This window comes from Geotrypetes seraphini, chromosome 3, assembly GCF_902459505.1.
Source record: "Geotrypetes seraphini chromosome 3, aGeoSer1.1, whole genome shotgun sequence".
Lineage (NCBI taxonomy): Eukaryota > Metazoa > Chordata > Amphibia > Gymnophiona > Dermophiidae > Geotrypetes > Geotrypetes seraphini.
This window is the reverse complement of record NC_047086.1, coordinates 361,576,269-361,599,426: the sequence shown is the minus strand read 5'-3', so window position 1 is coordinate 361,599,426 and position 23,158 is coordinate 361,576,269. Positions and strand designations below refer to the sequence as shown.

At 44.7% G+C, this 23,158-nt stretch overlaps 1 protein-coding gene across 3 annotated transcripts in view; it reads left to right on the top strand.

The window, feature by feature from the left end:
* Positions 1-23,158, top strand: part of NVL (nuclear VCP like) — a 212,584-nt gene that overhangs the window by 11,887 nt on the left and 177,539 nt on the right. Inside the window, exons 1-2 of one of the 3 annotated variants that reach the window (XM_033936126.1) lie at positions 2,079-2,557; positions 14,908-14,981. In XM_033936126.1, coding sequence (XP_033792017.1) covers positions 2,492-2,557; positions 14,908-14,981 — 140 coding nt within the window. In that variant the 5' untranslated portion in view covers positions 2,079-2,491. Of the gene's footprint in view, positions 1-2,078; positions 2,558-14,907; positions 14,982-23,158 lie in introns of those variants that run through there. The other 2 variants (XM_033936124.1, XM_033936127.1) reach the window with 2 other exon arrangements.

Sequence of the window (23,158 nt, the reverse complement as noted above, 5' to 3'; positions counted from 1 at the left end):
CTCCCCCTCCATTTCCGAATACAGTTCAAACTCCTGTTGCTGATTTACAAGTGCATTCATTCTGAAGTAGAGAGCTGAACGGGGACGACGGGAATCCCGCGGGACCCGCGGGTTCCCCCTTTGGGTCACGGGGATCCCGTGGGGACGCCCCCTAGGGTCGCGGGGATCCCGTGGGGACGCCTCCGAGGGTCGCGGGGTTCCTGCGGGGCTGGATGTACTCAGTCACGCGGCTCTTCTCCCTACCTTCTCTGCTTGCAGCACAGAGCCGAACGGAAGTCTTCCCGACGTCAGCGCTGACGTCGGAGGGGAGGGAGGGCTTAAACAAAGCCCTCCCTCCCTCCGATGTCAGCGCTGACGTCGGGAAGACTTCCGTTTGGCTCTGTGCTGCAGGCAGTGCAGGTAAGGAGGAGAGTAGCCTCGCGGTTCGAGTGGCTACCAAGGGAGGGGGCGGTCCGCCCCGCCACACCCCGCCCCGGTTGCAGCACAGCCGGCCAGGTCCCCTTACTTTTGTGGCACTTCCCCGACCGACCGACAACAGCCCCGGTCCGACAATCCTCCCTGCCCTGTAGCCGCGAATCTAAATTATCTTCTTACAGCAGCTGTAATAAGGTAATTTAGATTTGCAGTTAAGGGCAGGGAGGTTTGTCGGACCGGGGCTGTTGTCAGTCAGTCGGGGAAGTGCCACAAAAGTAAGGGGACCTGGCCGGCTGTACTGCACCCGGGGCGGTAGAGAAGGAGTGGGGAGAAGGACGCTGAAAGGCCATGGGGAAGACGGGAGGAGGGGGGGAAGGACTCTGAAAGCACTTGAAGACAGAGGAGGGAGAAGGACGCTGAAAGCACATGGGGAATACAAAGGGGTGGAGAAGGACGCTGAAAGGCCATGGGAAGGGCGGGGGGGGGGGAAGGACTCTGAAAGCACTTGTGGAAGACAGAGGGGGGAGAAGGATGCTGAAAGCACATGGGGAAGACAAAGGGGTGGAGAAGGACGCTGAAAGGACATGGGGAAGACAAAGGGGTGGAGAAGGACGCTGAAAGGCCATGGGAAGGGCGGGGGGGGGAAGGACTCTGAAAGCACTTGTGGAAGACAGAGGGGGGAGAAGGATGCTGAAAGCACATGGGGAAGACAAAGGGGTGGAGAAGGATGCTGAAAGCACATGGGGAAGACAAAGGGGTGGAGAAGGACGCTGAAAGGACATGGGGAAGACGGGGGGGTGGTGGAGAAGGACGCTGAAAGGACATGGGGAAGCAGAGGGGGGAGAAGGACACTGAAAGCACATGTGGAAGACAGAGGGGGAAGAAGGACGCTGACAGGACATGGGGAAGATGGGGGGGAGAAGGACGCTGAAAGGAAATGGGGAAGAGAGAGTAGGGAGAAGACACTGGCAGGGAAGAAGACAGATGCCAGACTATGGGGGAGCGGAGAGAAGAAGATGGGTGCCAGACCAATTTGGAAGGGGGAAGAAAGGGAGAGGCACAGTAACAGAGCAAATGGAAGATGCAGAAGGAAGAGAGACAGTGGATGGAAGGAATTGAATGAGAACATGAGGAAAGCAGAAACCAGGTAACAAAGGTAGGAAAAGAATTATATTTCTTTTTTTTAATTTTGCTTCAGGATAAAGTAGTATAATAGTTGTGTTGATAAAAATTTATAAACATTAGAGGCTCTGGTAGAAACCCATTTGCAAAGTATGTATTCTTCCCAATTAATATTTTCAAATTAATAAAGTCTTTTTGCTTATTTGTAAATGGGTTTTTACCAGAGCCTTTAATTCAGTAGCATAATTAAATAAAATAACTATTTCTGAAGTTTATATGGACGGGCGGGGACGGAGGGGATTCCTCGCGGGGACGGGTGGGGACGGAGGGGATTCCTCGCGGGGACGGGTGGGGACGGAGGGATTCCTCGCGGGGACGGGTGGGATTTCTGTCCCCGCGCAACTCTCTATTCTGAAGCCCCCCAATCTCTCTTCACTTATCTCTGTACAGTGCCTTTCAGCGCTATAGAAATAATAAACAGCAGTAGTACATAGCAATTCTGGTATGTTCATTTTATCAATAAAGTTACTATAGTTTGAACCGTTATGTGGGGACTTGCGAGTAAAGCCAACGCGACGCCCTTTGAGAAATAAACATCCAACGTGTGGCTTATTCGTGTTCTGTCCGAAATGGCCGCTTTCGTTCGTCCTGCATAGTTCTTGATTAGCAACGGCAAGCCTAGTCTCGCCCTGTGCGCCTCGGTCTTTGGCATTTTCCGTCAGGCGCCGGGTAGACAGGCCGCAGTAGGACCCCCGGGTTCGCATGGTGACTGTGGCGGCCTGGCTAGAGAGGCAGCCGGGCTGTTTCTTGGTTATGGAACTGTGTTGTTTCCGAAGAAGTTGCCGAGTCGGTCGTTTCCATTTTCGCAGTTGGGGAAAGGTTTTGTAAGCCTCGGATCTTGTTAGCCCGTCCTTCTGTACTCTTGAGTCCTGTCGCCAGAGACGCCGCAGTGAAGATGAAGAACCGAGGATCCGCTGGTGCCGCGTTCGTTGACCGCAGGCTGAAACAGCGAATCCAACAGGTAGAGCTGGACTCAGGAAGACGAAGAGTGAAATGTGGCGATGAACTTTGTTAATTATATTTAGCTAAGGTTACCATATGGCTCCAGAAAAAGGAGGACAGATTGAGACATCCGGGTTTTACTTTTATTGAAAGCAATGGAAGTAAAACCCGGATGTCTCAATCTGTCCTCCTTTATCTGGAGCCATATGGTAACCCGATAAGTAAGATTTTTCAGATGGTGTGTCCAGGGTCTAAATCTAGTTTTCAAAGTTGTTTTCTACGTAACGTTTCAACTCTTTTATTTTGTTTTAAAAATGCGAGTATAAACAGAGAAAAAGTTTACTTAACATCTGTATCAAAGTTAAAGCATGTTTTTAAAAAGTTATAATAACGAATATAATAAGCACTAGTCTTTAAGCCCGTTACATTAACGGGTGCTAGAGATTCCTCGGCTTCCTCCCCTTCCCTTTCCCATCCCGTCAACCCCCTTGTTTCCCTTTGCACAGTCTCCCTGCTTCATCCGCTCCTTCTCCTGCGCGGGCCACTGGAGCAGAGAGGACTGGGCAGAGGGGGCTGCCAGCCGGGGCCGGCGGAGAGGAGCTAGGCGGCTGGAGGAGTAGCAGCAGCCGCTGCCGATTGCAGCCTCCGTCCCGCCTTCGCTTCCCTGGATTTGCTAGAGCGGCCTGCAAGGTTCGCTACAGTGGCTGGCGAACCTCAGCAGGCCGCTTTGAAGAGGACTGGCAGTGGGAGGGAGGAGTCGCTGGCACACGCGCTAGCGCAGGCGCCGTGAGCACTGGCACAGAAGCACAGCTCACGCCACCAGAACTCACGGATTTTCGACAGCGCATGCGCGCTTAGCCTTTTATTATTATGGATGATCATAAGAAAATAAGAACTGCAATACTGGGACAGACTGCAGGTCCATCAAGCCCTGTATCTTGTCTCTAAGAGTGGCCAACCCAGGTCACAGTGTACCTGGCAAGATCCCAAAGAGTAAAACATTTTATGTTGCAGGAATAAGCAGTTGATTTCCCTAAATCCATCTTAATGATGGCTTGTGGACTTCTCTTTTAGGAAGTTATCCAAACCTTTTTTAAAACCCTGCTAAGCTAACTGCTTTCACCACATTCTCTGGAAACGAATTCCAGAGTTTAATTACACAATGAGTGAAGAAATATATTATTCTGTTTGTTTTAAATCTACTACTTAGTAGCTTAATTAAATGCCCCTTAGTCCTAGTATTTTTGGAGAGTAAAAAAGTGATTCACATCGACCCATTCCATTCGGTATTTTATAGACCTCTATCATAACCCCCTGAACCATCTCTTCTCCAGGCTGAGGAGCCTAGATGCTTTATTCTTTACTTATAGGGAAGTTGTCCCATCCCCTTTATCATTTTTGTTGCCCATCTCTACCTCTTCTAAAACTTGGAATCTCTGAGTCAGCTCCCTCTTTTCAGTTAAACACCTTAGAAGTTAGACACTCAGGCCCGGATTCTCTAAACGGCACCGGTTTTGTAGGCATCCAAACTCAGTAAAAAAAAACAAAAAACGCTGTTGAAATGACGTTTTTAATTGAGTTTTAAGGTGCCTACTGGTACCTAAAATAGCATTGAAATCGCACCTCCATAGGCGCTTTAGGCTGCCTAATGCCACTGTGGGTGGCTTTAGGAGGCGTGATTCTTGACAAGATAGAAGCTGCAAATTATAAGCCTGGAAAACCCTACCTTCGTTTCTGGCACCTATCTTTCCCAGAGGCACGATTCTCTATACGTCGCCATCATGTGATTGACATGCAATTGGCGCCATACAGAGAATCCAGGCCTAAGGGCCATATTGTATAAATGGTGCTGTATCACTGCCTAACTTAATTGTTTTAAATGGCATGGTAATTGATTGTGTCGTTTAAAACCAACTAAAAGCTTGTTAAATAAAGTAGGCAACGGGAGCCATCTAGGTGCTGGAATTGCTCTACAGCAGGATGCCTAATGGCACCTTTTGCCTAAGTGGGTGTGGTTAGGGGTGGAGTTGGACTTAGACACAATTCACTAAAGAGCTTAGGTGTCTGCAATTTAGACCAGAAAACCCTGACCTACATTGAAGACATCTGTATTTTCTAGTAGGCCCCATTAGCTGTGATTCTGTAAATGGCACCAAGGCGTGATTGACACGCTGTTTTGTAGGTGGCTACCGATTTAGGCACTGTCTACAGAATCTGGTTCCAAGTTTATAAGATAGGGCTGTAAGTCAGTTAAGTGCAAAACTGCAAATTAGGACCAATTAATGCTTGTTAAATCCAATTATTGGGTTTTATCACCAACTGAGTGCCAGTTATCTAAATTATGTGCATAACTGGTATTGTTATATTTCTTGGCACCCAATGCGTGCCTAACTGTGTGGCCTTTATAGAATGAGGGGGTATGGTCTAGGTTAGAACAGGAGGCTGAGAATTAGGAAAACCAGGGTTCAAATCCAGCTGACAGCTTGTGACCTTAGGCAAATGTTTCAGCTTCTTTTGCCTCTGATAAAGACTTAGATTGTAAATCCTGTACCTGAATGTAGCGTACCTTGAACTATTTGAAGACAATACAAAGTTATTCAGAGTAATGAGGACACAGGATTGCAAAGACCTACAACAAGACATAAACACACTTGAGGAATGGGCCGCGAAATGGCAAATGAGGTTCAACGTGGATAAGTGCAAGGTGATGCATGTCGGTAACAAAAATCATATGCACGAATACAGGATGTCTGGTGCTATACTCGGAGAGAGTTCCCAGGAAAGAGATTTGGGAGTACTTGTAGACAAGTCAATTAAACCATCCGCGCAATGTGTGGCGGTGGCGACGAAAAGGGCAAACAGAATGCTAGTAATGATTAAGAAGGGGATCACAAACAGATCTGACAAGGTTATCATGCCGCTGTACCGGGCCATGGTACGCCCCCCACCTGGAATACTGCATCCAACACTGGTCGCCGTACATGAAAAAAGACATAGTACTACTCGAAAGGGTCCAGAGAAGAGCGACAAAAATGGAGATGCTAGAGAAACTTGGCCTCTACTCCCTTGAAAAGAGGAGACTGAGAGGGGATATGATCGAAACATTCAAGATATTGAAGGGAATTAACTTAGTAGAGAAAGAGAGATTGTTCACCCTCTCCAAGGTGGAGAGAACGAGAGGGTACTCACTAAAGTTAAAAGGGGATAGATTCTGTACAAATGTAAGGAAGTTCTTCTTCACCCAGAGAGTGGTAGAAATCTGGAACCCTCTTCCCGAGGCTGTTATAGGGGAAAGCACCCTTCAGGGATTAAAGAAAAGGTTAGATAAGTTCCTGCTGTACCAGAACATATGCAGGTAAGGCTACACTCAAATAGGGCACTGGTCTTCGATCTAAGGGCCGTCACGTGAGTGGACTGCTGGGCACGATGGACCACAGTCTGACCTAGCAGCGGCAAATCTTATGTTATCAATTAAAAGGTATAAAATAAATGTAAAATAAACAGTACAACACATAACATTATTATGTATGCAATAGAATATAATCGAGTATATTCAATTTAAAGAAATCAATCTGGAGAAACCAAATATTTATTTATTTATTTATTTACAAATAGAAATATCAACATACATAAAATATAAACATATAGAAAAACAAAATTTATACAAACAACAAACATTTCAAATCATTCAATAAAAACAATTAATTTGCAGTGCTCAATTATATATCCAAAAACCAAAATAAACCAGACTCATCATTCATTGGAATGCTTCTAGAAAAATGTAGTCTTAAGCATTTTTCTGAACTTCTGAATATCAGGAAGAGCTCTTTGCGGTCCAGTTAATTTGTTCCACAGGGTTACTCCTATGATAGAAAATCTCATGTTCTCATAGCACACTTTCGAGAAGTCCATCAACGACAATCGTATCATGCCCTCAGACCGCAGAGTTCTAAGCGGCTAGTTGATTGCCATAGTCTGTGATAAATACCAGGGAATCCCTTGGTAAATGACTTTGAACACCAGTACTAATGTCTTGCAACTAATATGTGAGCGCATAGGTAACCTATGGAGTTTCTTCAACCAAGGTTTTTGTTTGAACTTTCTTTCACTACAAATTAACCTTGCAGCAGCGTTTGAATCATCTTCAAGGCTTTTCACTGTACAGTTGTAATCCCTAAATAAAGGGCATTACAATAGTTCATTTTTGATACGACTATCATCTGTACCACTATACGAAAATCTTTATACCGACATCATTAGTTTAAATTGTCTTAACAAGCGCAACTGGAAAAAAAGCAGATTTAACTACAGACAAAACTTAATTCTTCATGCTAAGGGTGCAATCCAGCCAGACTCCTAAAATTTTCAGCTTTCGTTGTATCAATAAGATCCGATTGCAAACCTCAATCTCTCTGGGTCATTGTGGATCATCCTTTCTCCAAATCAACATAACTTCCGATTTTGCAAAATTCAAAACCAATCTGTGCCTCACCATCCACTCATTCATGCTTTTCATACATCCAGCCAATCTTTTGTTCAACTCACTTCTCCAGTCTTGCATTGGAAAGAAAAATTGGATGTCATCAGCATAGATATGATATGCCACTCCTGTTTTCTGAAAACTCTCACCTAGTAAATAAGATTTCATCACATAACATAAATTACAATTAAATAAAACGTTAAAATTTGTCTCTCATTCACCAGCAGCAGAATTTAGTAACAGGTTTTCCAGAAACCAAACCTGTAAAAAAATATTAGTGGGTTAGAACCCAGTTCTGGGAATTTTAGTTTAGAGATGCAAATTAAGTTAATTTATATTTTTTAAGTTTGCATTGGACCCGTGAGAGTGGTCTTTGGCTCTGTGGATGTCCCAAGACATTGTTGGATGTTGGGGGCATCTGACATTCAAACTGATGATAATAGTACGCAATAGAGACTGCTTTGGTTTTTCAGTCAATGATACGAGTCCGGAAGTGCAGAGCTGGATGCCCTGGTGCAACCATGGCTGAAGTCTGGACTGCTATATGTGTTTCCATCATGGCTCCTGATAGGCCAGGTGGTCCATCGCATAGCATCTCACCCAAGGAGGGTGATCTTCATGGCCCAGATTGGCCCAGGTGTCCTTGGAATGCTGATCTAGTACGCCTACAAGTGGGCGAATGTCTCTGGCTCTGGGTGTATCCTGACTTGCTCACACGGGCTGATTTCTCTAGCAGATCCATTTGCTTCAGCCTTATGGCATGGCTCTTAAGCATGTGGTGCTAGCAAGAAAGGATATTTAGAAGTGGTCATTACCACCCTAATGAAGGCCAAGAAACCATCCAATCTTTTGGCATATGCCAAGGCATGAGATATTTTTCAGCACTGGTGCAATAAGAAGAATCTGGAGCCCAACAATTCCCTAGTATCATTGGTACTGGCCTTCCTTCAAGAGGGCCTACAGCTCCATTCATCTATATTAATGCCAAATCAGTAGCCAACAAACTCCTTCTAATAAATGATTTGATTTCTACCAATTTACTTTCTTCACAGAAACCTGGTTAAAAGAGTCTGCAAGTCCAGAACTCCCCAACCTATATCCACAGGCTACAGCATTATCTACACACCAAGACCTAACAAACAGGGAGGTGGCCTCGCTTTGTTCTACAAAAGTTCCTTTCATATCTCGCTATCTGACTCTGCAATACAACTGGAACTAGAGTATATGATATGAAAGTTAGAAGACAAATCAAGCATACACTCTAGCAACATTAGATTGCTACTAATTTACCAACCTTCCAGGACCTTCTTCCAACACTACCACAAAAATAGAGGAAATTATCTCAAATTTAACCTGTCAATATACCAGACTTATTGTCCTAGGAAACATAAACATTCCAGTTGAGTCTCAGGACAGCACAATAACCACCAACTTCCACAGATTCTTACAGGACAGCCTACTAGATCTGAAGTCATCAGGATTCACACACAACAAAGGTCACACCCTGGACTTTATATCTTTAAACCCCCCTGTATGCTTATAATGGAAACTAACTGGACAACATACTCCAGTCCCTTGGTCAGACCACTACTTATTATCCTTTAACCTCAACTTCCACAAGGAAAAGGCTACTATCACGATCTCCACTGGGAAACCTCTAACAAGAGGTAAGATTAGCACAGCCAGCATCATAGCGTCACTCAACAACTAGAACAATGCATTTGAACAAACCTTCAACTCCGTTGCATCATTACGTCGCAAAAAATGAAAATCAACCTAGTCTTCACCTTGGTTCACAGACACTGTAAAAGCTGAAAGCAATCTTTTAGAAAACTCGAAAGACAATGGCAAAAGAACAGTCTCCCAGAACACAAACTAGCATGGAGATCAACTATCAACAAATACAAATTCCATATTGCTGTGCCCAAAAAACCCACTACATCAAATAGTTATTCTGTCCAATGTATACCACGACTTCACCCCCAGTTTTAGGTAAATCAGATATTGACTCCCAACCTAATGCGCAGATCTTAGCGGACTTCTTCCAAAACAAGATTTTAAAAGTACAATCGGAAGTCAATAAAACTATTGTCGCTGCCCCTGTATTTCTCCAACCAAATCATACATCTCCAGAATTGAACCCAGCAAACCAAATCTGGAGCACCAAACAACCACTACTACTGTCCCAAACAGCCACTACTATTCTGAAAAAACTGTCCACTTGCAACAGCATACTTGACCAATGCCCTAATCGTTTACTTGCAGAAACTCCTGACCACTTCATAGAATGGCTAATAAAACTCAGGGCTCCTTTTACGAAGGTTTTTAGCACTAGGGTTTTTAGCACATGCACAAAATTACCACGTGCTATATCGTGCGGTAGCTGAAAATCTACCGCCTCCTAAAAAGGAGGCAGTAGTGGCTAGCGCACTCGGGAATTTAACGTGTGCTATTGCACGCGTTAAGGCCCTAGGGCACCTTTGTAAAAGGAGCCCTTAAACAATCTTCTTCATCACGGCCAACTACCATTCCAAATGGGGCAAATTGCCCTCATGCCAATACCCAAAACCCAGAACGTTGTCCTTTCAAACCCCTCAAATTACAGGCCCATAGCTGAAATCCCAGTACTAACCAAACTTTTTGAAATGCACAGCAGCAAGCAACTCTCCTCCTACATTGAAAAATATTCTTGTCTCCATTCCACTCAATTTGGATTCCGCTCAAATCACAGCACAGAGGTCCTTTTATTGACCTTAATGACCAGTACTTTATTTTGGTCATTAAGGTAATTGTCCTCCAATTTGACATATCCGCCACCTTCAACTTGGTCGACTCAACAAAATAGGCATCATAGGAACCATCCTGAACTGGTTCAAAGATTTCCTACAAAACAGACAATAGATTCCGTACAAATGTAAGGAAGTTCTTCTTCACCCAGAGAGTGGTGGAGAACTGGAATGCTCTTCCGGAGTCTGTTATAAGGGAAAACACCCTCCAGGGATTCAAGACAAGGTTGGACAAGTTCCTGCTGTATCAGAACGAACGCAAGTAGGGCTGGTCACGGTTAGGGCACTGGTCTTTAACCTGGGGGCCGCCGTGTGAGTGGATTGCTGGGCGTGATGGACAACTGGTCTGACCCAGCAGCGGCTTTTCTTATGTTCTTATGTTTCAAAAAACTGGCAAGCATTCTGCAGCATATTACAGGGCTCTCTGTTTCCTCCTATTCTCTGTAACCTTTTCATGAGCTCACTAGGCAATATCAAATTCGACAACAATGAATGTATATTCTCATAAGCAGATGACATTCTTCTGGGAAGTTCCCTGTATCCCTCCTTTGCCTGTCTTTTACTCTAGAGTTCCTTGCATGCTTTGGAATGAACTGAAGAGGGCAGCAGACTCTTGGGAGAAGGTTTCAAAATCTGTGATTGACATCTTTCTGCAGTGTGCTCACAAGAATGGACAGAATACCCTATGTTTCAGCATACTATTCCTATCTAATGGAAAAAATATTATCAAGATAAGAGCCTAATCTCTTTCTGCACATATATGTGTGCACATGTACACACATATCATCATTCTACACTCACATCTAATGTGTTTGTAAATATGAAACAGAGAAGAATAACAATAGATAAAGGTCATATGGCCTATATAGTCAGTCATCCATATCATGCTATCCCTTCCTCTAAGAGATCCTTATGCTTACTTTGAAATGTCTGGTCATTTTAATTTTGAACGTCTATTATGTTCTTGAATAGTTCTAAATTTCCCACGTAATCTTCTGATCATAAGACCATTGATGTTATCTGGTCCCAAAAAATATCAAGAAAGTTCTAGAAAGAGGGGGGGGGGGGTGGCGTGGCTTGCTGGCAGCCAAGATGGTCGGTTGATTCCACTGCTGCTCCTTCATCTGTACCTTTAAGCTGTATTATTAAAGCTTAAGGAAAGTTTTTCCTCTGAAAAGGTAAAATTTTATTTGTGAATATAAGGACTATAAGGATGGCCACAGGAAGGCAATCTAGAATTGAAACAGCATTTGCAGCAGGGGAAAATGCAAAACACCTTAAGACAGATCCACCAACCCCCTCTAAGATACCACTGCCCAAAGATCCATCTGAATTTAAACAGATGATGGCAGAATTCAAATGCCTTAGAGAGCTGCTTGCTGAAAATAATGCTGAACTTAAATTAGTGAAAGAGGAGGTTCATTTTCTGTCAAATCAGTTAAAAGTATGTGAGCAGAAGACTGATATTGTGGAACAAAGGATTACAGTACTGGAGGACTGTTTGAACAAGATTCAAATAGGTTATAAAGATCTGACCCGGATTTCTAATGAACTTGAAGATGCTAATAATAGAAATTGGAGATGGAATGTCGAGATTTTGGGATTACCAGAGGGTTTGGAAGGAGCTACTCCTATCTCTTTTTTAGCGGATTTCCTGCCTAAATTACTATCTCTGCAGCTGCGTTTCCTTTTAGAGGTGGAGAGAGCTCACAAAGTTCCAAGCAAACTGCCTAACGGTCAGCAGGGTCCAAGACCTTTGCTATGTAAATTACTTCAATTTCAACAGGCTTTAGAAATTTTAAATACTGCCAGAAAGTCACAAGTATTGAAATATAAGGACCATGCTATTCATATGGTACCTGATTTTGCAAAAGCTACTGCTCAAAGAAGAAAGCAGTTTCTGTTGTTGAGACCTCTGTTTGCGGCAGTTGGGAGTCCAGTATGGGCTGCTTCATCCAGCAATAATGAAAGTTACTTTTAACGGAAATACTGTCCATTATAAAGAGCCTGCAAAGTTGGAAGAATTTCTCACCGATCACTTGGAGGCTTAAATGAATAAAAGACATTTACAAACTAATTCACTGGTTTAAGGATTCTATTTTATTTTTATTTTTATTTCTATAAGTAAAGGAAAGTGTTTCGATTGGAGTCTGTTTTTCAACCAGTGGGAAGTGAGCTTGTCTTTTTGGGGCGGGACATGGATAACATAGCTACCACATGACAGGAAACAAGAAGATTTTTTTGCTGCTCAGCCTCATCGGACTATATTGCACATTTATCTAAACTTTTGGGAGTGTGTGAGAAGTCCAGTAATGAAGCCATGATTGTCTCCTCCTATATAGACTACTTCCAATGCTGACAGAGTGTACTGAGTGGGCAACACTATAAACGCTTTGAGGGGAGGGCCATTCAGCACTGCGCTCCCCCCCCCCCCCCTCGTCACCAAGGAAGATGTCTTTGCTCTTTTTCAGCTGTCCTTAGCCCTAAATCACGATGCATAACATCACTGTACTTTTCACTTGACTGTTCCACCTGAAAAGCTTCGTACTTTGCTAACTAAGAAGCCTGACTTTGGTTTTGTATTTCTACAAAAGGCTTTTGCTATGGCTGAAAGGTATAGGCTGAAGAGCACAGAGTTGGGTGCAGATTTGTGGTTTAGGGATCAAAGCCCCCGAAGACCAGGGAGAGCAGCAGTGGTGAAAATGCCACACTGTGAAGAATTGGCTCAGTTGGACTCAGACATTCTTTGTGAGACAAAATACCTATTAGAGCTTCCCAGCTTTTTGCAAATGGATGTTTGCCTGAAAGATTTGTATGACTCGACTATCTCAGACCACTCTGAGGATGCACCTGCAAATATCTTCAACCTAATGTCATGGAAATAGAGTACTGCCAGCATGTTTCCTGCCTGTCATAGCAGCCGTTCCCTCGATGTCTGCTGTCACAGTGGAGTGCAGAAAATGAATAAATACACACAGATAAGTAAAACTTCGGGAGTGTGGCTGGCTTGGACTTGAGTTATTGAGCTGCGGGAAGGCAGACTGCCGAGGGATCAGGAAAATCCAACATTGCGGTCATTGTCAGACCTGCATTTGTTTTTAAAGTGATCTAAAACATTATTGTATCGGCCCTTACCAGTGCTTGTCATTTGTGTTAAGTTTGAAGATTTCCTGGTCTTCTACTACTATTACTGCCGATAGACTGATGGAGGAGCACAAGCAACACTAAACGAAGCCATGGGAAGAGGCTCCTGCGCCTGAACCTGAAGCCTTCTCTCTGACGTCCAGATGAGAATCGTGACACGCGTAGGAGTCTCTTCCCACAGCTTTGTGCACTGCAGCACTCGGGAAGAGGGAGCCGGCCCAAAGATAACACCGGGGGCCAGGCCAGAAGGCAAGGCACAGCATGGAGGAAGGGAGACAATAATGGTAGGGGGAATGATTTTATTTTTTTATTTAGTGATCGATTTACATCTGCTGTCTGTTCAGGAAGAAATGCATTTGTTTCTTTTCCTCTGGGGTTGTATTGCTTGCAAAGTTTTGCATCTTAGGGATTGTTTGTAAATATTAGTACTTTTAGTTTTTGGTCCTGCATTTGCATAGGGTTATCTGTTTTCTGGTAGGAATGAATGTTGAGAAGCATACAGTGTGCTTTGTGTATTTTAATTTTGTGGTTAACCATTATGTGTTGTTAATACGATTATATTGGTGTGTGTATATGAAAAATGAATGGAAAAAAATGTTACAATTAGTACTATTATGGGGGCGGGCTCTGGGGTGGACATGGGCGGAGTCTGGCCCACAACTTAGCCCAGTGTTCTTCAACTGCCGGTCCGTGGACTAGTGCCGGTCCACAAAATAATTATTTTATTTCCGCCGGTCCATAGGTGTCAAAAGGTTGAAGAACGCTGCTTTAGATGATGTATTATCAAATGGGAAAATGCTTGATTTTTCACAACTGCAACAATCATTCGGCATTGCAAAGTCTCAAACATATAAGTGGTTGCAGTTGAAGCAGGCCATTTAGAAGGGGTTCTCTGATTGGCGCAACTTAAAAAATCAGTATAGTTTGCCAGGCCTATGCTTCCAGACAGATTTGCTAGGGCATCAGGCAGCTAAGTGGTATAAATCAATATCTGAATAAAAACCCTAAAACTAGTCTAAGAGACATTTGGAGCATTGAGATAAAGCAACAAATTTCTGCTACTCAATGGCCATAGATTTGGACTTGGAGGATGAGATGTACAGCATCAGCATCTATGACACAAACATGTGTTGTTGTTGGGTTTTTTTTTTTGTTGCACAGATGTTTTTGGACCCCTGTTAGATTACAAAAGTTAGATAGTTCAAAATCTAATAGATGCTGGCACTGTCATCTAGACATAGGGACACTGTTGTTCTATTGTCCTTTGATACTCAACTTTTGGAAATCTATATGGGGACATATTAATTTGATTCTGGAGACTGTTGTTCCGCTGTCGTATGAAGCGGTAATCTGTGGGACATTGTCATCTTCCACACCTCCACTAGATAGACATAAAAGCAGATTACTTGGTATAATAACTGGGGTAGCCATGAAAATGGTTTCTAAAAATTGGAAGAAATTTGACAAATTAAATTTCACTTTATGGTGGAATTCATTATAATTCTGAACTACTGGTAATGGGTAATAATAAGTTGTTTAAACTGACATGGGGTCCATTGATAATTATATCAATCTTAATTAAATAGTTTATTCCCTTATTTCCAGTTTGATTTGCATATCCAGGGAAGGGGGTGGGAGGGAGAGGGATATTATATTTGGATTTGTTTATTAATTACATGTATATACTGTTGTATGATTTTTTGACTGCATTGGAATTAGGGTGGGTGAAAATGGTTTCTCATATATTTATTTATTGATTGATGTAAGTGCTGTTTATCAAATTACTGTTTTTAGACTGAAAAATTAATAAAAATATACAAACAAAATTATACAAGAAAGTTCTAGAAAGAAAGGTTTTGTTATAGCATGGATTCAGTTATTTTTCTATGCATAAATAACTTTGTATAAAATTAAATTTATTTGCTTTTAAAGCCAAGGGTTTAATCTATTTGTTTACAGTACTTGAACAGCAATAGATGTGGTGATTATGTGGATATTGGAGTTCTTGCGGCAGATCTTCAAAGAGTGTACAGGTAACTTAGACATTTGTCTACATCTCTCCTCTGCCTTTGGCTTTCACTCCTAGTTCTACAGGTCAGCCAACAGGTCAGGTTTTCAGTAGATTCTTAATGTGCAGAGACTTTCTTGGCGTTTTTTGGTGTTACACAGGCTCACGTTTATTTTTGTTGCGGTTTGTTTAGAGACCTTTACAAATTAGGGACCCCGATGAAGGCGTGTTTACCGAAACATGGACTGTGTTGGGTTCCCTGGTTTGTATAAAGGTGGTGAAATTAGCCTTAATATATATTTGTTATAATAAACACAGCCTGTATCTTGTACTCTTGTCTGCAGTTTTTTCTTTGTTCTGAATCTTTATGCATATTAATTAAGGATATCCTGAAAAGTGACCTATTGGCAGCCCTCAAGGACTAAGAGTAGACCAAGGAATTAAGCCTAACTGAATTCTGCCCAGTCATCTCATCTTTTCCATCCAAACCTGTATTTTCTTCTTCTGCCATACTTGTTGTCCCACAGTTCCTACGATTTTGCCATCTGTCCTTTCCTCTGCTCTATGAATACTACCTACATTGTTGTCCTGTCCCTCAAACAAGTCATTTCCTGTGTGCTTCTATCTATCTCATCATCCCACCTCAAATTCCACAAATGCTTCTACTGGCAAAAACTGAAGATCTGAAATTTGGCAGTTACAGGCACCATCAAACCTCTGTTTCCTGCAGTGACTCAGACACCAAGATGCCAAAAGGACACCAGGACAATGGCCACCTCTCCTCACAATGTCTGGTGGCTATCAGCTTTCTAGAGGGAATGGGAATAGATTTTGTCTGACCGTTGAGTTCTGAACATTATTCGGGAAGGGCACAAAATCGAATTTTCTTAGTCCCCTCCAAATCTGTTCCTCAACTCCCCAGTTGGATGGCCAGAAAAGGAAACCAGAGTCCAAGCGACAGTACAATGACTCTTGTACATTCATGCCATAGAACCAGCTCCCAAAGAAGAATCGGGCTTAGGCAGATAAACCATATACTTCATAGTGCTCAAGAAAGGCACAGAAGATTGGAGGCCCATTCTGGATTTGAAGTCAGTAAATGAGGCCCTAAAGGTCCCCTGCTTTCGCATGGAGACGATCCCCTCCATTATCGTGGTGGTGGCTCCGGAAGAATTCCTAGCCTCTCTGGATTTAACAGAGGTATATCTTCACATCCCCCATCTTTCAGGATCACAGGAAATATCTAAAATTCCACATTCTTCAGTGACACTTCCCATTTGGTTTGGCCTCGGCTACACGCACCTTTACCAAGGTGATGGTGGTTGTAGCAGCTCAGCTACGCAGGATGGGCGACCAGTTGCCTCCTTACCTGGACGATTGGCTGATCATAGCCCCCTCACAAAGGGAAGGTGATCACGTAGTGCAGCAGGTGATGAATCTCCTTCAGAGATTTAGCAGGGCTGGGAGTTTTTTTCTGAGTTATGCAAACAGAAGTTCAGGAAGCAGATCTTAGCTTTGCAAACAGAAGCTCAGGATGCCTTACTGAGCCGCATGGCATTAAATTCAGGTGCTGAACTCAATGACAGCTTCCCTGGAAGGTGTTCCCTGGTCAAGAGCTCTTATGTGGCTACTCCAGGCCACTCTTCTTTCCAGGCGGTACCACAGTGCCACTCCCTGCAGATGCAGCTTCCCTGTGCTTCAGGGGCAAAACACAGCTTATATTGGTGGCTCCAGGGCACTGCCTTATCGAGGAGCATGCATCTCAGAATCAACTCATGGGTGATCCTCGCAACTGATGCCAACCTGAACGGGAGTCCCACTGCTGTGGTTACCCGTTCCAGGGAAAGTAGATCTCATCGGAAAACAAGTGATCCTAAATCATTTGGAACTGTAAGCCATTCATTTGGCGCTGAAGGAGTTGCAATCTTTCCTCACAGGGAAGGTAGTCTGGGTGTTTTGGGACAATGCCGCAGCAATAGCTTATGTAAACAAACAAGGAGGTATGAGAAGCACTCCTTTACGCCTAGAGATGCATATGTTGTTCCAGTAGATAGAAGCTCTTAGCTTCCACATGGCAGGAGTAGAGAATGTCAGGCCAATTATCTCAGCAGGTAGACTCTGGATCCAGGGGAGTGGTCTCTGACCCAGAGGACATTCACCCTCATTGTGCAGCGCTGGGGAAGCCCAAACATGGATCTCGTAGCCACAGCCAAAACCGTGAAGACAGATCACTTCTACAGTCGAAGAGCCAGGCAGGGAAGCGCAGAGCTGGACACCCTCGTTCAGCCCTGGCCCTCTAATCTCCTGCTCTGTGTGTTTCCTCCATGGGCCATGTGGGTCAGGTCATTTGCAGAATAACTATTAGGAGCTAGTGATTCTGGTAGCTCTGAACTGGCTCCACCAGGCTTGGTATGCAGATCTGGTACATCTGCAAAGGGGCAGGTGTTTCAAATTGCCGGTTTATTTGAGACTCTTCAGACAGGCCCAGTTCCCATAGAGAATCCAGGGCCTGGAGAGTCATGCAGTCGTTAGCGTCTCATCCAAATGTCACTCAGTTATTGTGGGGGGCACTCAGATTGTGACCCCCATTTCACAGGCCATTCCCATTTTGGGACCTCAGTAACATAGTAACATAGTAGATGACGGCAGATAAAGATCCGAATGGTCCATCCAGTCTGCCCAACCTGATTCAATTTAAATTTTTTAAATTTTTTCTTCTTAGCTATTTCTGGGCAAGAATCCAAAGCTCTACCCGATACTGTGCTTGGGTTCCAACTGCCGAAATCTCCGTTAAAACCTACTCCATCACATCAAAAACCTCCCAGCCATTGAAGCCCTCTCCAGCCCATCCTCCCCCAAACGGCCATATACAGGCACAGATCGTGCAAGTCTGCCCAGTACTGGCCTTAGTTCAATATTTAATACTAGTCTTTAAGCCCGTTACATTAACAGGTGCTAGAATAGATGTGTGTGTCTTGTCTTTCTTTATTTCTTTCTCTCTCTCTCTCTCTCTCTTTGACCACTGTCTGTCTTTTTTTCTTTGTCTCTCTCTCCTTGGACGCTGTCTGTCTTTTTTTCTTTGTCTATCTCCGTGGACGCTGGCTGGCTGTCTTCCTTTCTGTCTGTCTCTCTGGCCCCCTGTCTGTCATTCCCCTTTCCCTCCCCCCTGGCCCCCTGTTGTGCCATGCCTGCCTGCTCCGTGGCCCCCTTCTGTTCCCCCCTCTCCCAGAGCAAAGCATGATTGCTGTCTGCCCCCAAGCACACCCCTCCCCCCAAAGCAGCCCCCTTTCCCTCTTGCCCTGGCGCCCTGCCTGCCTGTATTGCTCCCGTTCTTACCCTCCCTCTATCCCGGCTTCCTGGTGTCTTCTGGCCCACCGGCATGAACCACTGCCGCCGCTGCTGCTCCTCTTCAAATCAGCCTGCTGAGGATCGCCGGCCAGCTGAAGCGAACCTTGCAGGCTGCTCTCCACCTCGGTAGCACGTTCCTTCTGACGTACGGGATCGCGTCAGAGGGAACGTGCTACCGAGGTGGAGAGCTGCCTGCGAAGTTCGCTACAGCCGGCCGGCGATCCTCAGCAGGCTGCTTTGAAGAGGAGCAGCAGCAGCGGTTGGTGAGTGAGGGCTACCCCAAAACACAGGATTTTAAACAGAAAAGCAGGCTCTATACCAGATCAGTGGCTACCCCAAAACACAGGATTTTAAACAGAAATGCAGGCTCTATACCAGATCAGTGGCTACCCCAAAACACAGGATTTTAAACAGAAATGCAGGCTCTATACCAGATCAGTGGCTACCCCAAAACACAGGATTTTAAACAGAAATGCAGGCTCTATACCAGATCAGTGGCTACCCCAAAACACAGGATTTTAAACAGAAATGCAGGCTCTATACCAATCAGTGGCTACCCTAAAACACAGGATTTTAAAAAGAAATGCAGGCTCTGTACCAGATCAGTGGCTACTAGTGCTGCCCGATTCACGATTCAAATCGATTCACCGATTTACTTCGGATGAATCGATTTACCAGGACAAAAAAATCGGCCTCCCGATTCGTTGACTGACCCTTCCCCATAAAGCAGGAGCAGCAGCGCTGCCTCTGCTGGTCTGCCGCTCCTGCTTTAGAGGGCAAGTGAGGAGGGTCAGTCAGGAAGTGGCTTACCCGCTGGCTTCCCGCTGCTGTGCTGTCCGTCTTCCCCACTGGCCTCCCGGAATCAATTTTCCTAATTTCAGCAGCCTGCAATAAGATCGCTGGCGCTAGCTCTCTTCTCTCTGCCGTGGTCTCACCTCTTCTCTGACGTCAGAGGAGGGGTGGGACCACAGCAGAGAGAAGACACTCCGAAGCCGTATGGCAGCTTGCAAAGATCGCTAGTGCCAGCGATCTTATTGCAGGCTGCTGAAATTAGGAAAATTGATTCCGGGAAGCCAGGGGGAACACACAGGCCTTCTGGGGGGGGGGGGGAGCGGTGTGCAGTCCTTCGGGCGGAGGGGGGGGGGTGCGGCCTTCTGGGGAAGGTGTAGCCTTCCAGGGGGGTACGGGCCTTCAGAGGAGACAGGCGGGCCTTCAGGGGTGGATTATAGGCCTTCGGGGGGGGGGGACATGTAGGCCTTCAGGAGGAGGTGCAGGCCTTCAGGGGGGACAGACCTTCAAGGAGGGGACAGGCAGGCAGGCCTTCATGGTGGGGGGTGGGATAGGCTTTTGGGGAGGATGCAGGCCTTCAAGGGGAGGGACAGGCCTTCAAGGGGGAAACAGGCTTTCCGGGATGGTGCAGCAGGCCTTCAGGGGGGACAGGCAGGCCTTTAGGGATAGGTGCAGGCCTTCAGTTGGGGACAGAGGGGGCCCTGGTGTAGAAGTACATGGAGGGAGAGAGGGAGGGAAGGGGGGGTTCAAAGATACATGCATATGCTGGACTTTGGGGGGGGAAGAAATAATGGGTCTGAAAATAGAGGAGAGGAAGAGGGATGATGGACAATGGGATTTAGGGAGGGAAGGAACAAGAAAGGGAGAGAAGTTGGACACAAGGGATGGTGTGGAGGGGGGATAAAGATACTGGATAGGAGGGTAGTTGGGAAAAGAAAGGGAGAGATGGTGGACCCTGGGGTGGTGGGGAAGGAGGGAGAGATGCTGGATGAAAGGGTAGTTAAGAAAAGGTGGATCTGTGGAGGGAGACGAAAAAAAGGAAAGATTCCAAACCTTTGGGGGAGGGAAGGGAAACGGAAAGGGAGGACAGAGATGGCAAATGGATGGTTAGCAGGGATAAAGAAGAAAGAAGGAAACCCTGGCAAGCAAGTTATCAGAAGACAACCAGAACCTGGGACCAACAAGATTTGAATAATGACCAGACAACATAAGGTAGAAAAACTAATTTTATTTTCTGTTTTGTGATTACAATATGTCAGATTTGAAATGTGTATCCTGCCAGAACTGGTGTGTGAGCTAGGATTTAACAGAGAGAGGAAAAGTCTTTTTTGTTTGTTTATTCTGTTTACACCACAGCACTAGTGTGGTTACGAGAAGGAAAAGGAGGTGAAGAGGCTATAAAATAAACCCACCAGGATGTTTGAAAAAAAAACAAAACAAAACACCCAATTGGGCAGGAAAATCGAATTGAATCGAAAAACCAATTCAATAGGCTGAATCGAATCAAAATTTTTTTTCCTGAATCAGGCAGCACTAGTGGTTACCCAGAAACACAGGATTTATAACAGGATTTTCCCTACTTTAGTCACCCTGTGCCACAAGCACCAGGATTTAATTAAAGTTAATATAAGTCTTACCCTTATTCCTATGAAGAGGAAGAGGAAATAAGATTTAACAGAGGAAAGAGAAGGGTTTATTTTTTCAGTTTTTTGTTGTTTTTTTAGTAAGAAACAGGGAGGAGGAGAAGAGAAATTAAGCAGATATAATGCTGATAAACAGTGAAAAGAGCAGAATATGAAATGCTGAGTAACTTAGCTTTTAGAAGTTCACAGGGCTGACTTGTTCACAGCACTGTCCCAAATGTCAATGTGGTTCTAAAGGGCCTATCTCGGGCTCTGTATGAGTCCCTTCCAGACGCAGCCCTCTTGGATCTTACAGTTAAAACTGTGTTTTTGGTTGCTGTTGTTGCGGCAAGGCAGATCTCAGAGTTACAGGCCTTTACCAGTAGAGAATCCTTCCTCTGGTTTATGGAGTCAGGTGTTTCTTTGCAGATGGTACCTGCCTTAGTACTAGAGAATTACACGGAGAAAAAAATCTGTCCCCTTCACCGCCCTGTCCCCGCCATCCCCTTCACCGTCCCGCCGTCCCCTTCACTGCCCCGTCCCTGTCCCCGCAGCATCCATACAAGCCTCAGTATTGCAATATTTAGCTTATTCCTTCCTTATCAAAGTTCTGGCTGCTGAACTAGAGAAAGAGATTTTCAGCTGGCAGGGCTTTGTTTATAATTTTTTATCAACATAACTAATATACTACTTTATCCTAAATAAATATAATTTTTTTTTCTACCTTTGTTGTCTGGTTTCTGCTTTCCTCATCTTCTCATTCAATTCCTTCCATCCACTGTCTCTCTTCTCTCTGCATCTTCCATTTGCTCTGTTACTGTGCCTCTCCCTTCCCCTCCCCAAATTGGTCTGGCACCCATCTTCTTCCCTCCGCTCCCCCCATAGTCTGGCATCTCTGTTTTCTTCCCTGCCAGCATCTTCTCCCCACTCTCTGTTCCCCATTTCCCTTCAGCGTCTTCTCCCCACTCTGTCTTCCCCATTTCCCTTCAGCGTCTGTTCCTCTCCACCCGACATTTCCTCCCTTTCTCCTTCCCTGCCCCTTACCTTTGTGGCGCTTTCACTCCCCCCTGCCCCGAAGCGAGAACACCTCTTAGCACCCCCCCCCCAAACAACAGGCCCCGGTTCGACAGGCAGAAGGAGTGTTTCCTGCTTGCAGCACAGTGAGCACACAACTGTGCCGACAAACCTCCCTGCTCCTTACCTTCGGCTGGCAGTTTCTAAATTGTTTTCCTACAGAGCAGCCAGAGCGTTGAAGTTGCATATGGTTGCTGGAAAAGTCATCTCTGCAACTTCCGGTTGCATCAGAAATGACCTTTACAGCAGCCATACGCAGCTTCAACGCTCCGGCTGCTCTATAGAAAAGTAATTTAGAAATCGCCGGCCGAAGGTAAGGGGCAGGGAGGGAGTAGGGAGATATCACTGCACAACAATTTTTTGGTTAAGTCTTGATTCCTGAAAAGTTTTTGGTGATTATGACAGGTACCAACTTGGTATGCTCAAATATGGTTTTGGTTTTACTGCATCACGTAAGAACTATGAGAAATAGACATTTTTATGTTTACTGACAATAAAATATATAGTCAAGTTTACGTTTCGCACAAGCGACTAAATGAAACAGAATTAAAAGTGTTTTGCTCCAGAGTTTCTTTTATATTCAGTGTCTGGTGCATCACGTTGTAGCATCCAACAATAGTCGGCAAGCATTGACGGATTCCAATTGCCCTGGTATCGTTTCTCCATCGTAGCTATGTCTTGATGAAACCTTTCACCGTGCTCGTCACTCACAGCACCGAGATTTGCGGGGAAGAAGTCCAAGTGTGAATGGAGGAAATGAATCTTGAGTGACATATTGCACTTCATTCTCTTGTATGCTTTGAGAAGTTTGTCTACCAGCTGAATGTAGTTTGGGGCTCTGTAATTGCCCAGAAAATTGTCAACAACGTCTTTCAAGGCTTTCCAGCCAATTTTTTCCGGCCCAACTAACAGATCTTCAAATCGCTTGTCACTCATAACATGTCTGATCTGGGGGCCAACAAAAATACCCTCTTTGATCTTGGCATCAGTTATTCTTGGGAACATCTGTCTTAAATAACGAAAACCTTCCCCTTCCTTGTTCATTGCTTTCACAAAATTCTTCATGAGTCCCAGTTTAATGTGAAGAGGAGGCAAAAATATCTTTGTCGGGTCAACAAGCGATTCATGTGCTACATTTTTCTGTCCTGGAACTAACTTTTTACGGAGTGGCCAGTTCTTTCTAGAATAGTGCGATTCTCTGTCTCGGCTGTCCCATTCGCAGATGAAACAGCAGTACTTTGTATAGCCAAGCTGCAGTCCTAGTAACAGAGCAACGACTTTGAGGTCTCCACAGATATTCCAGTTATACCTGGTATACTGGACATACTTTAGTAACATTTCCATATTCTCATATGTTTCTTTCATATGT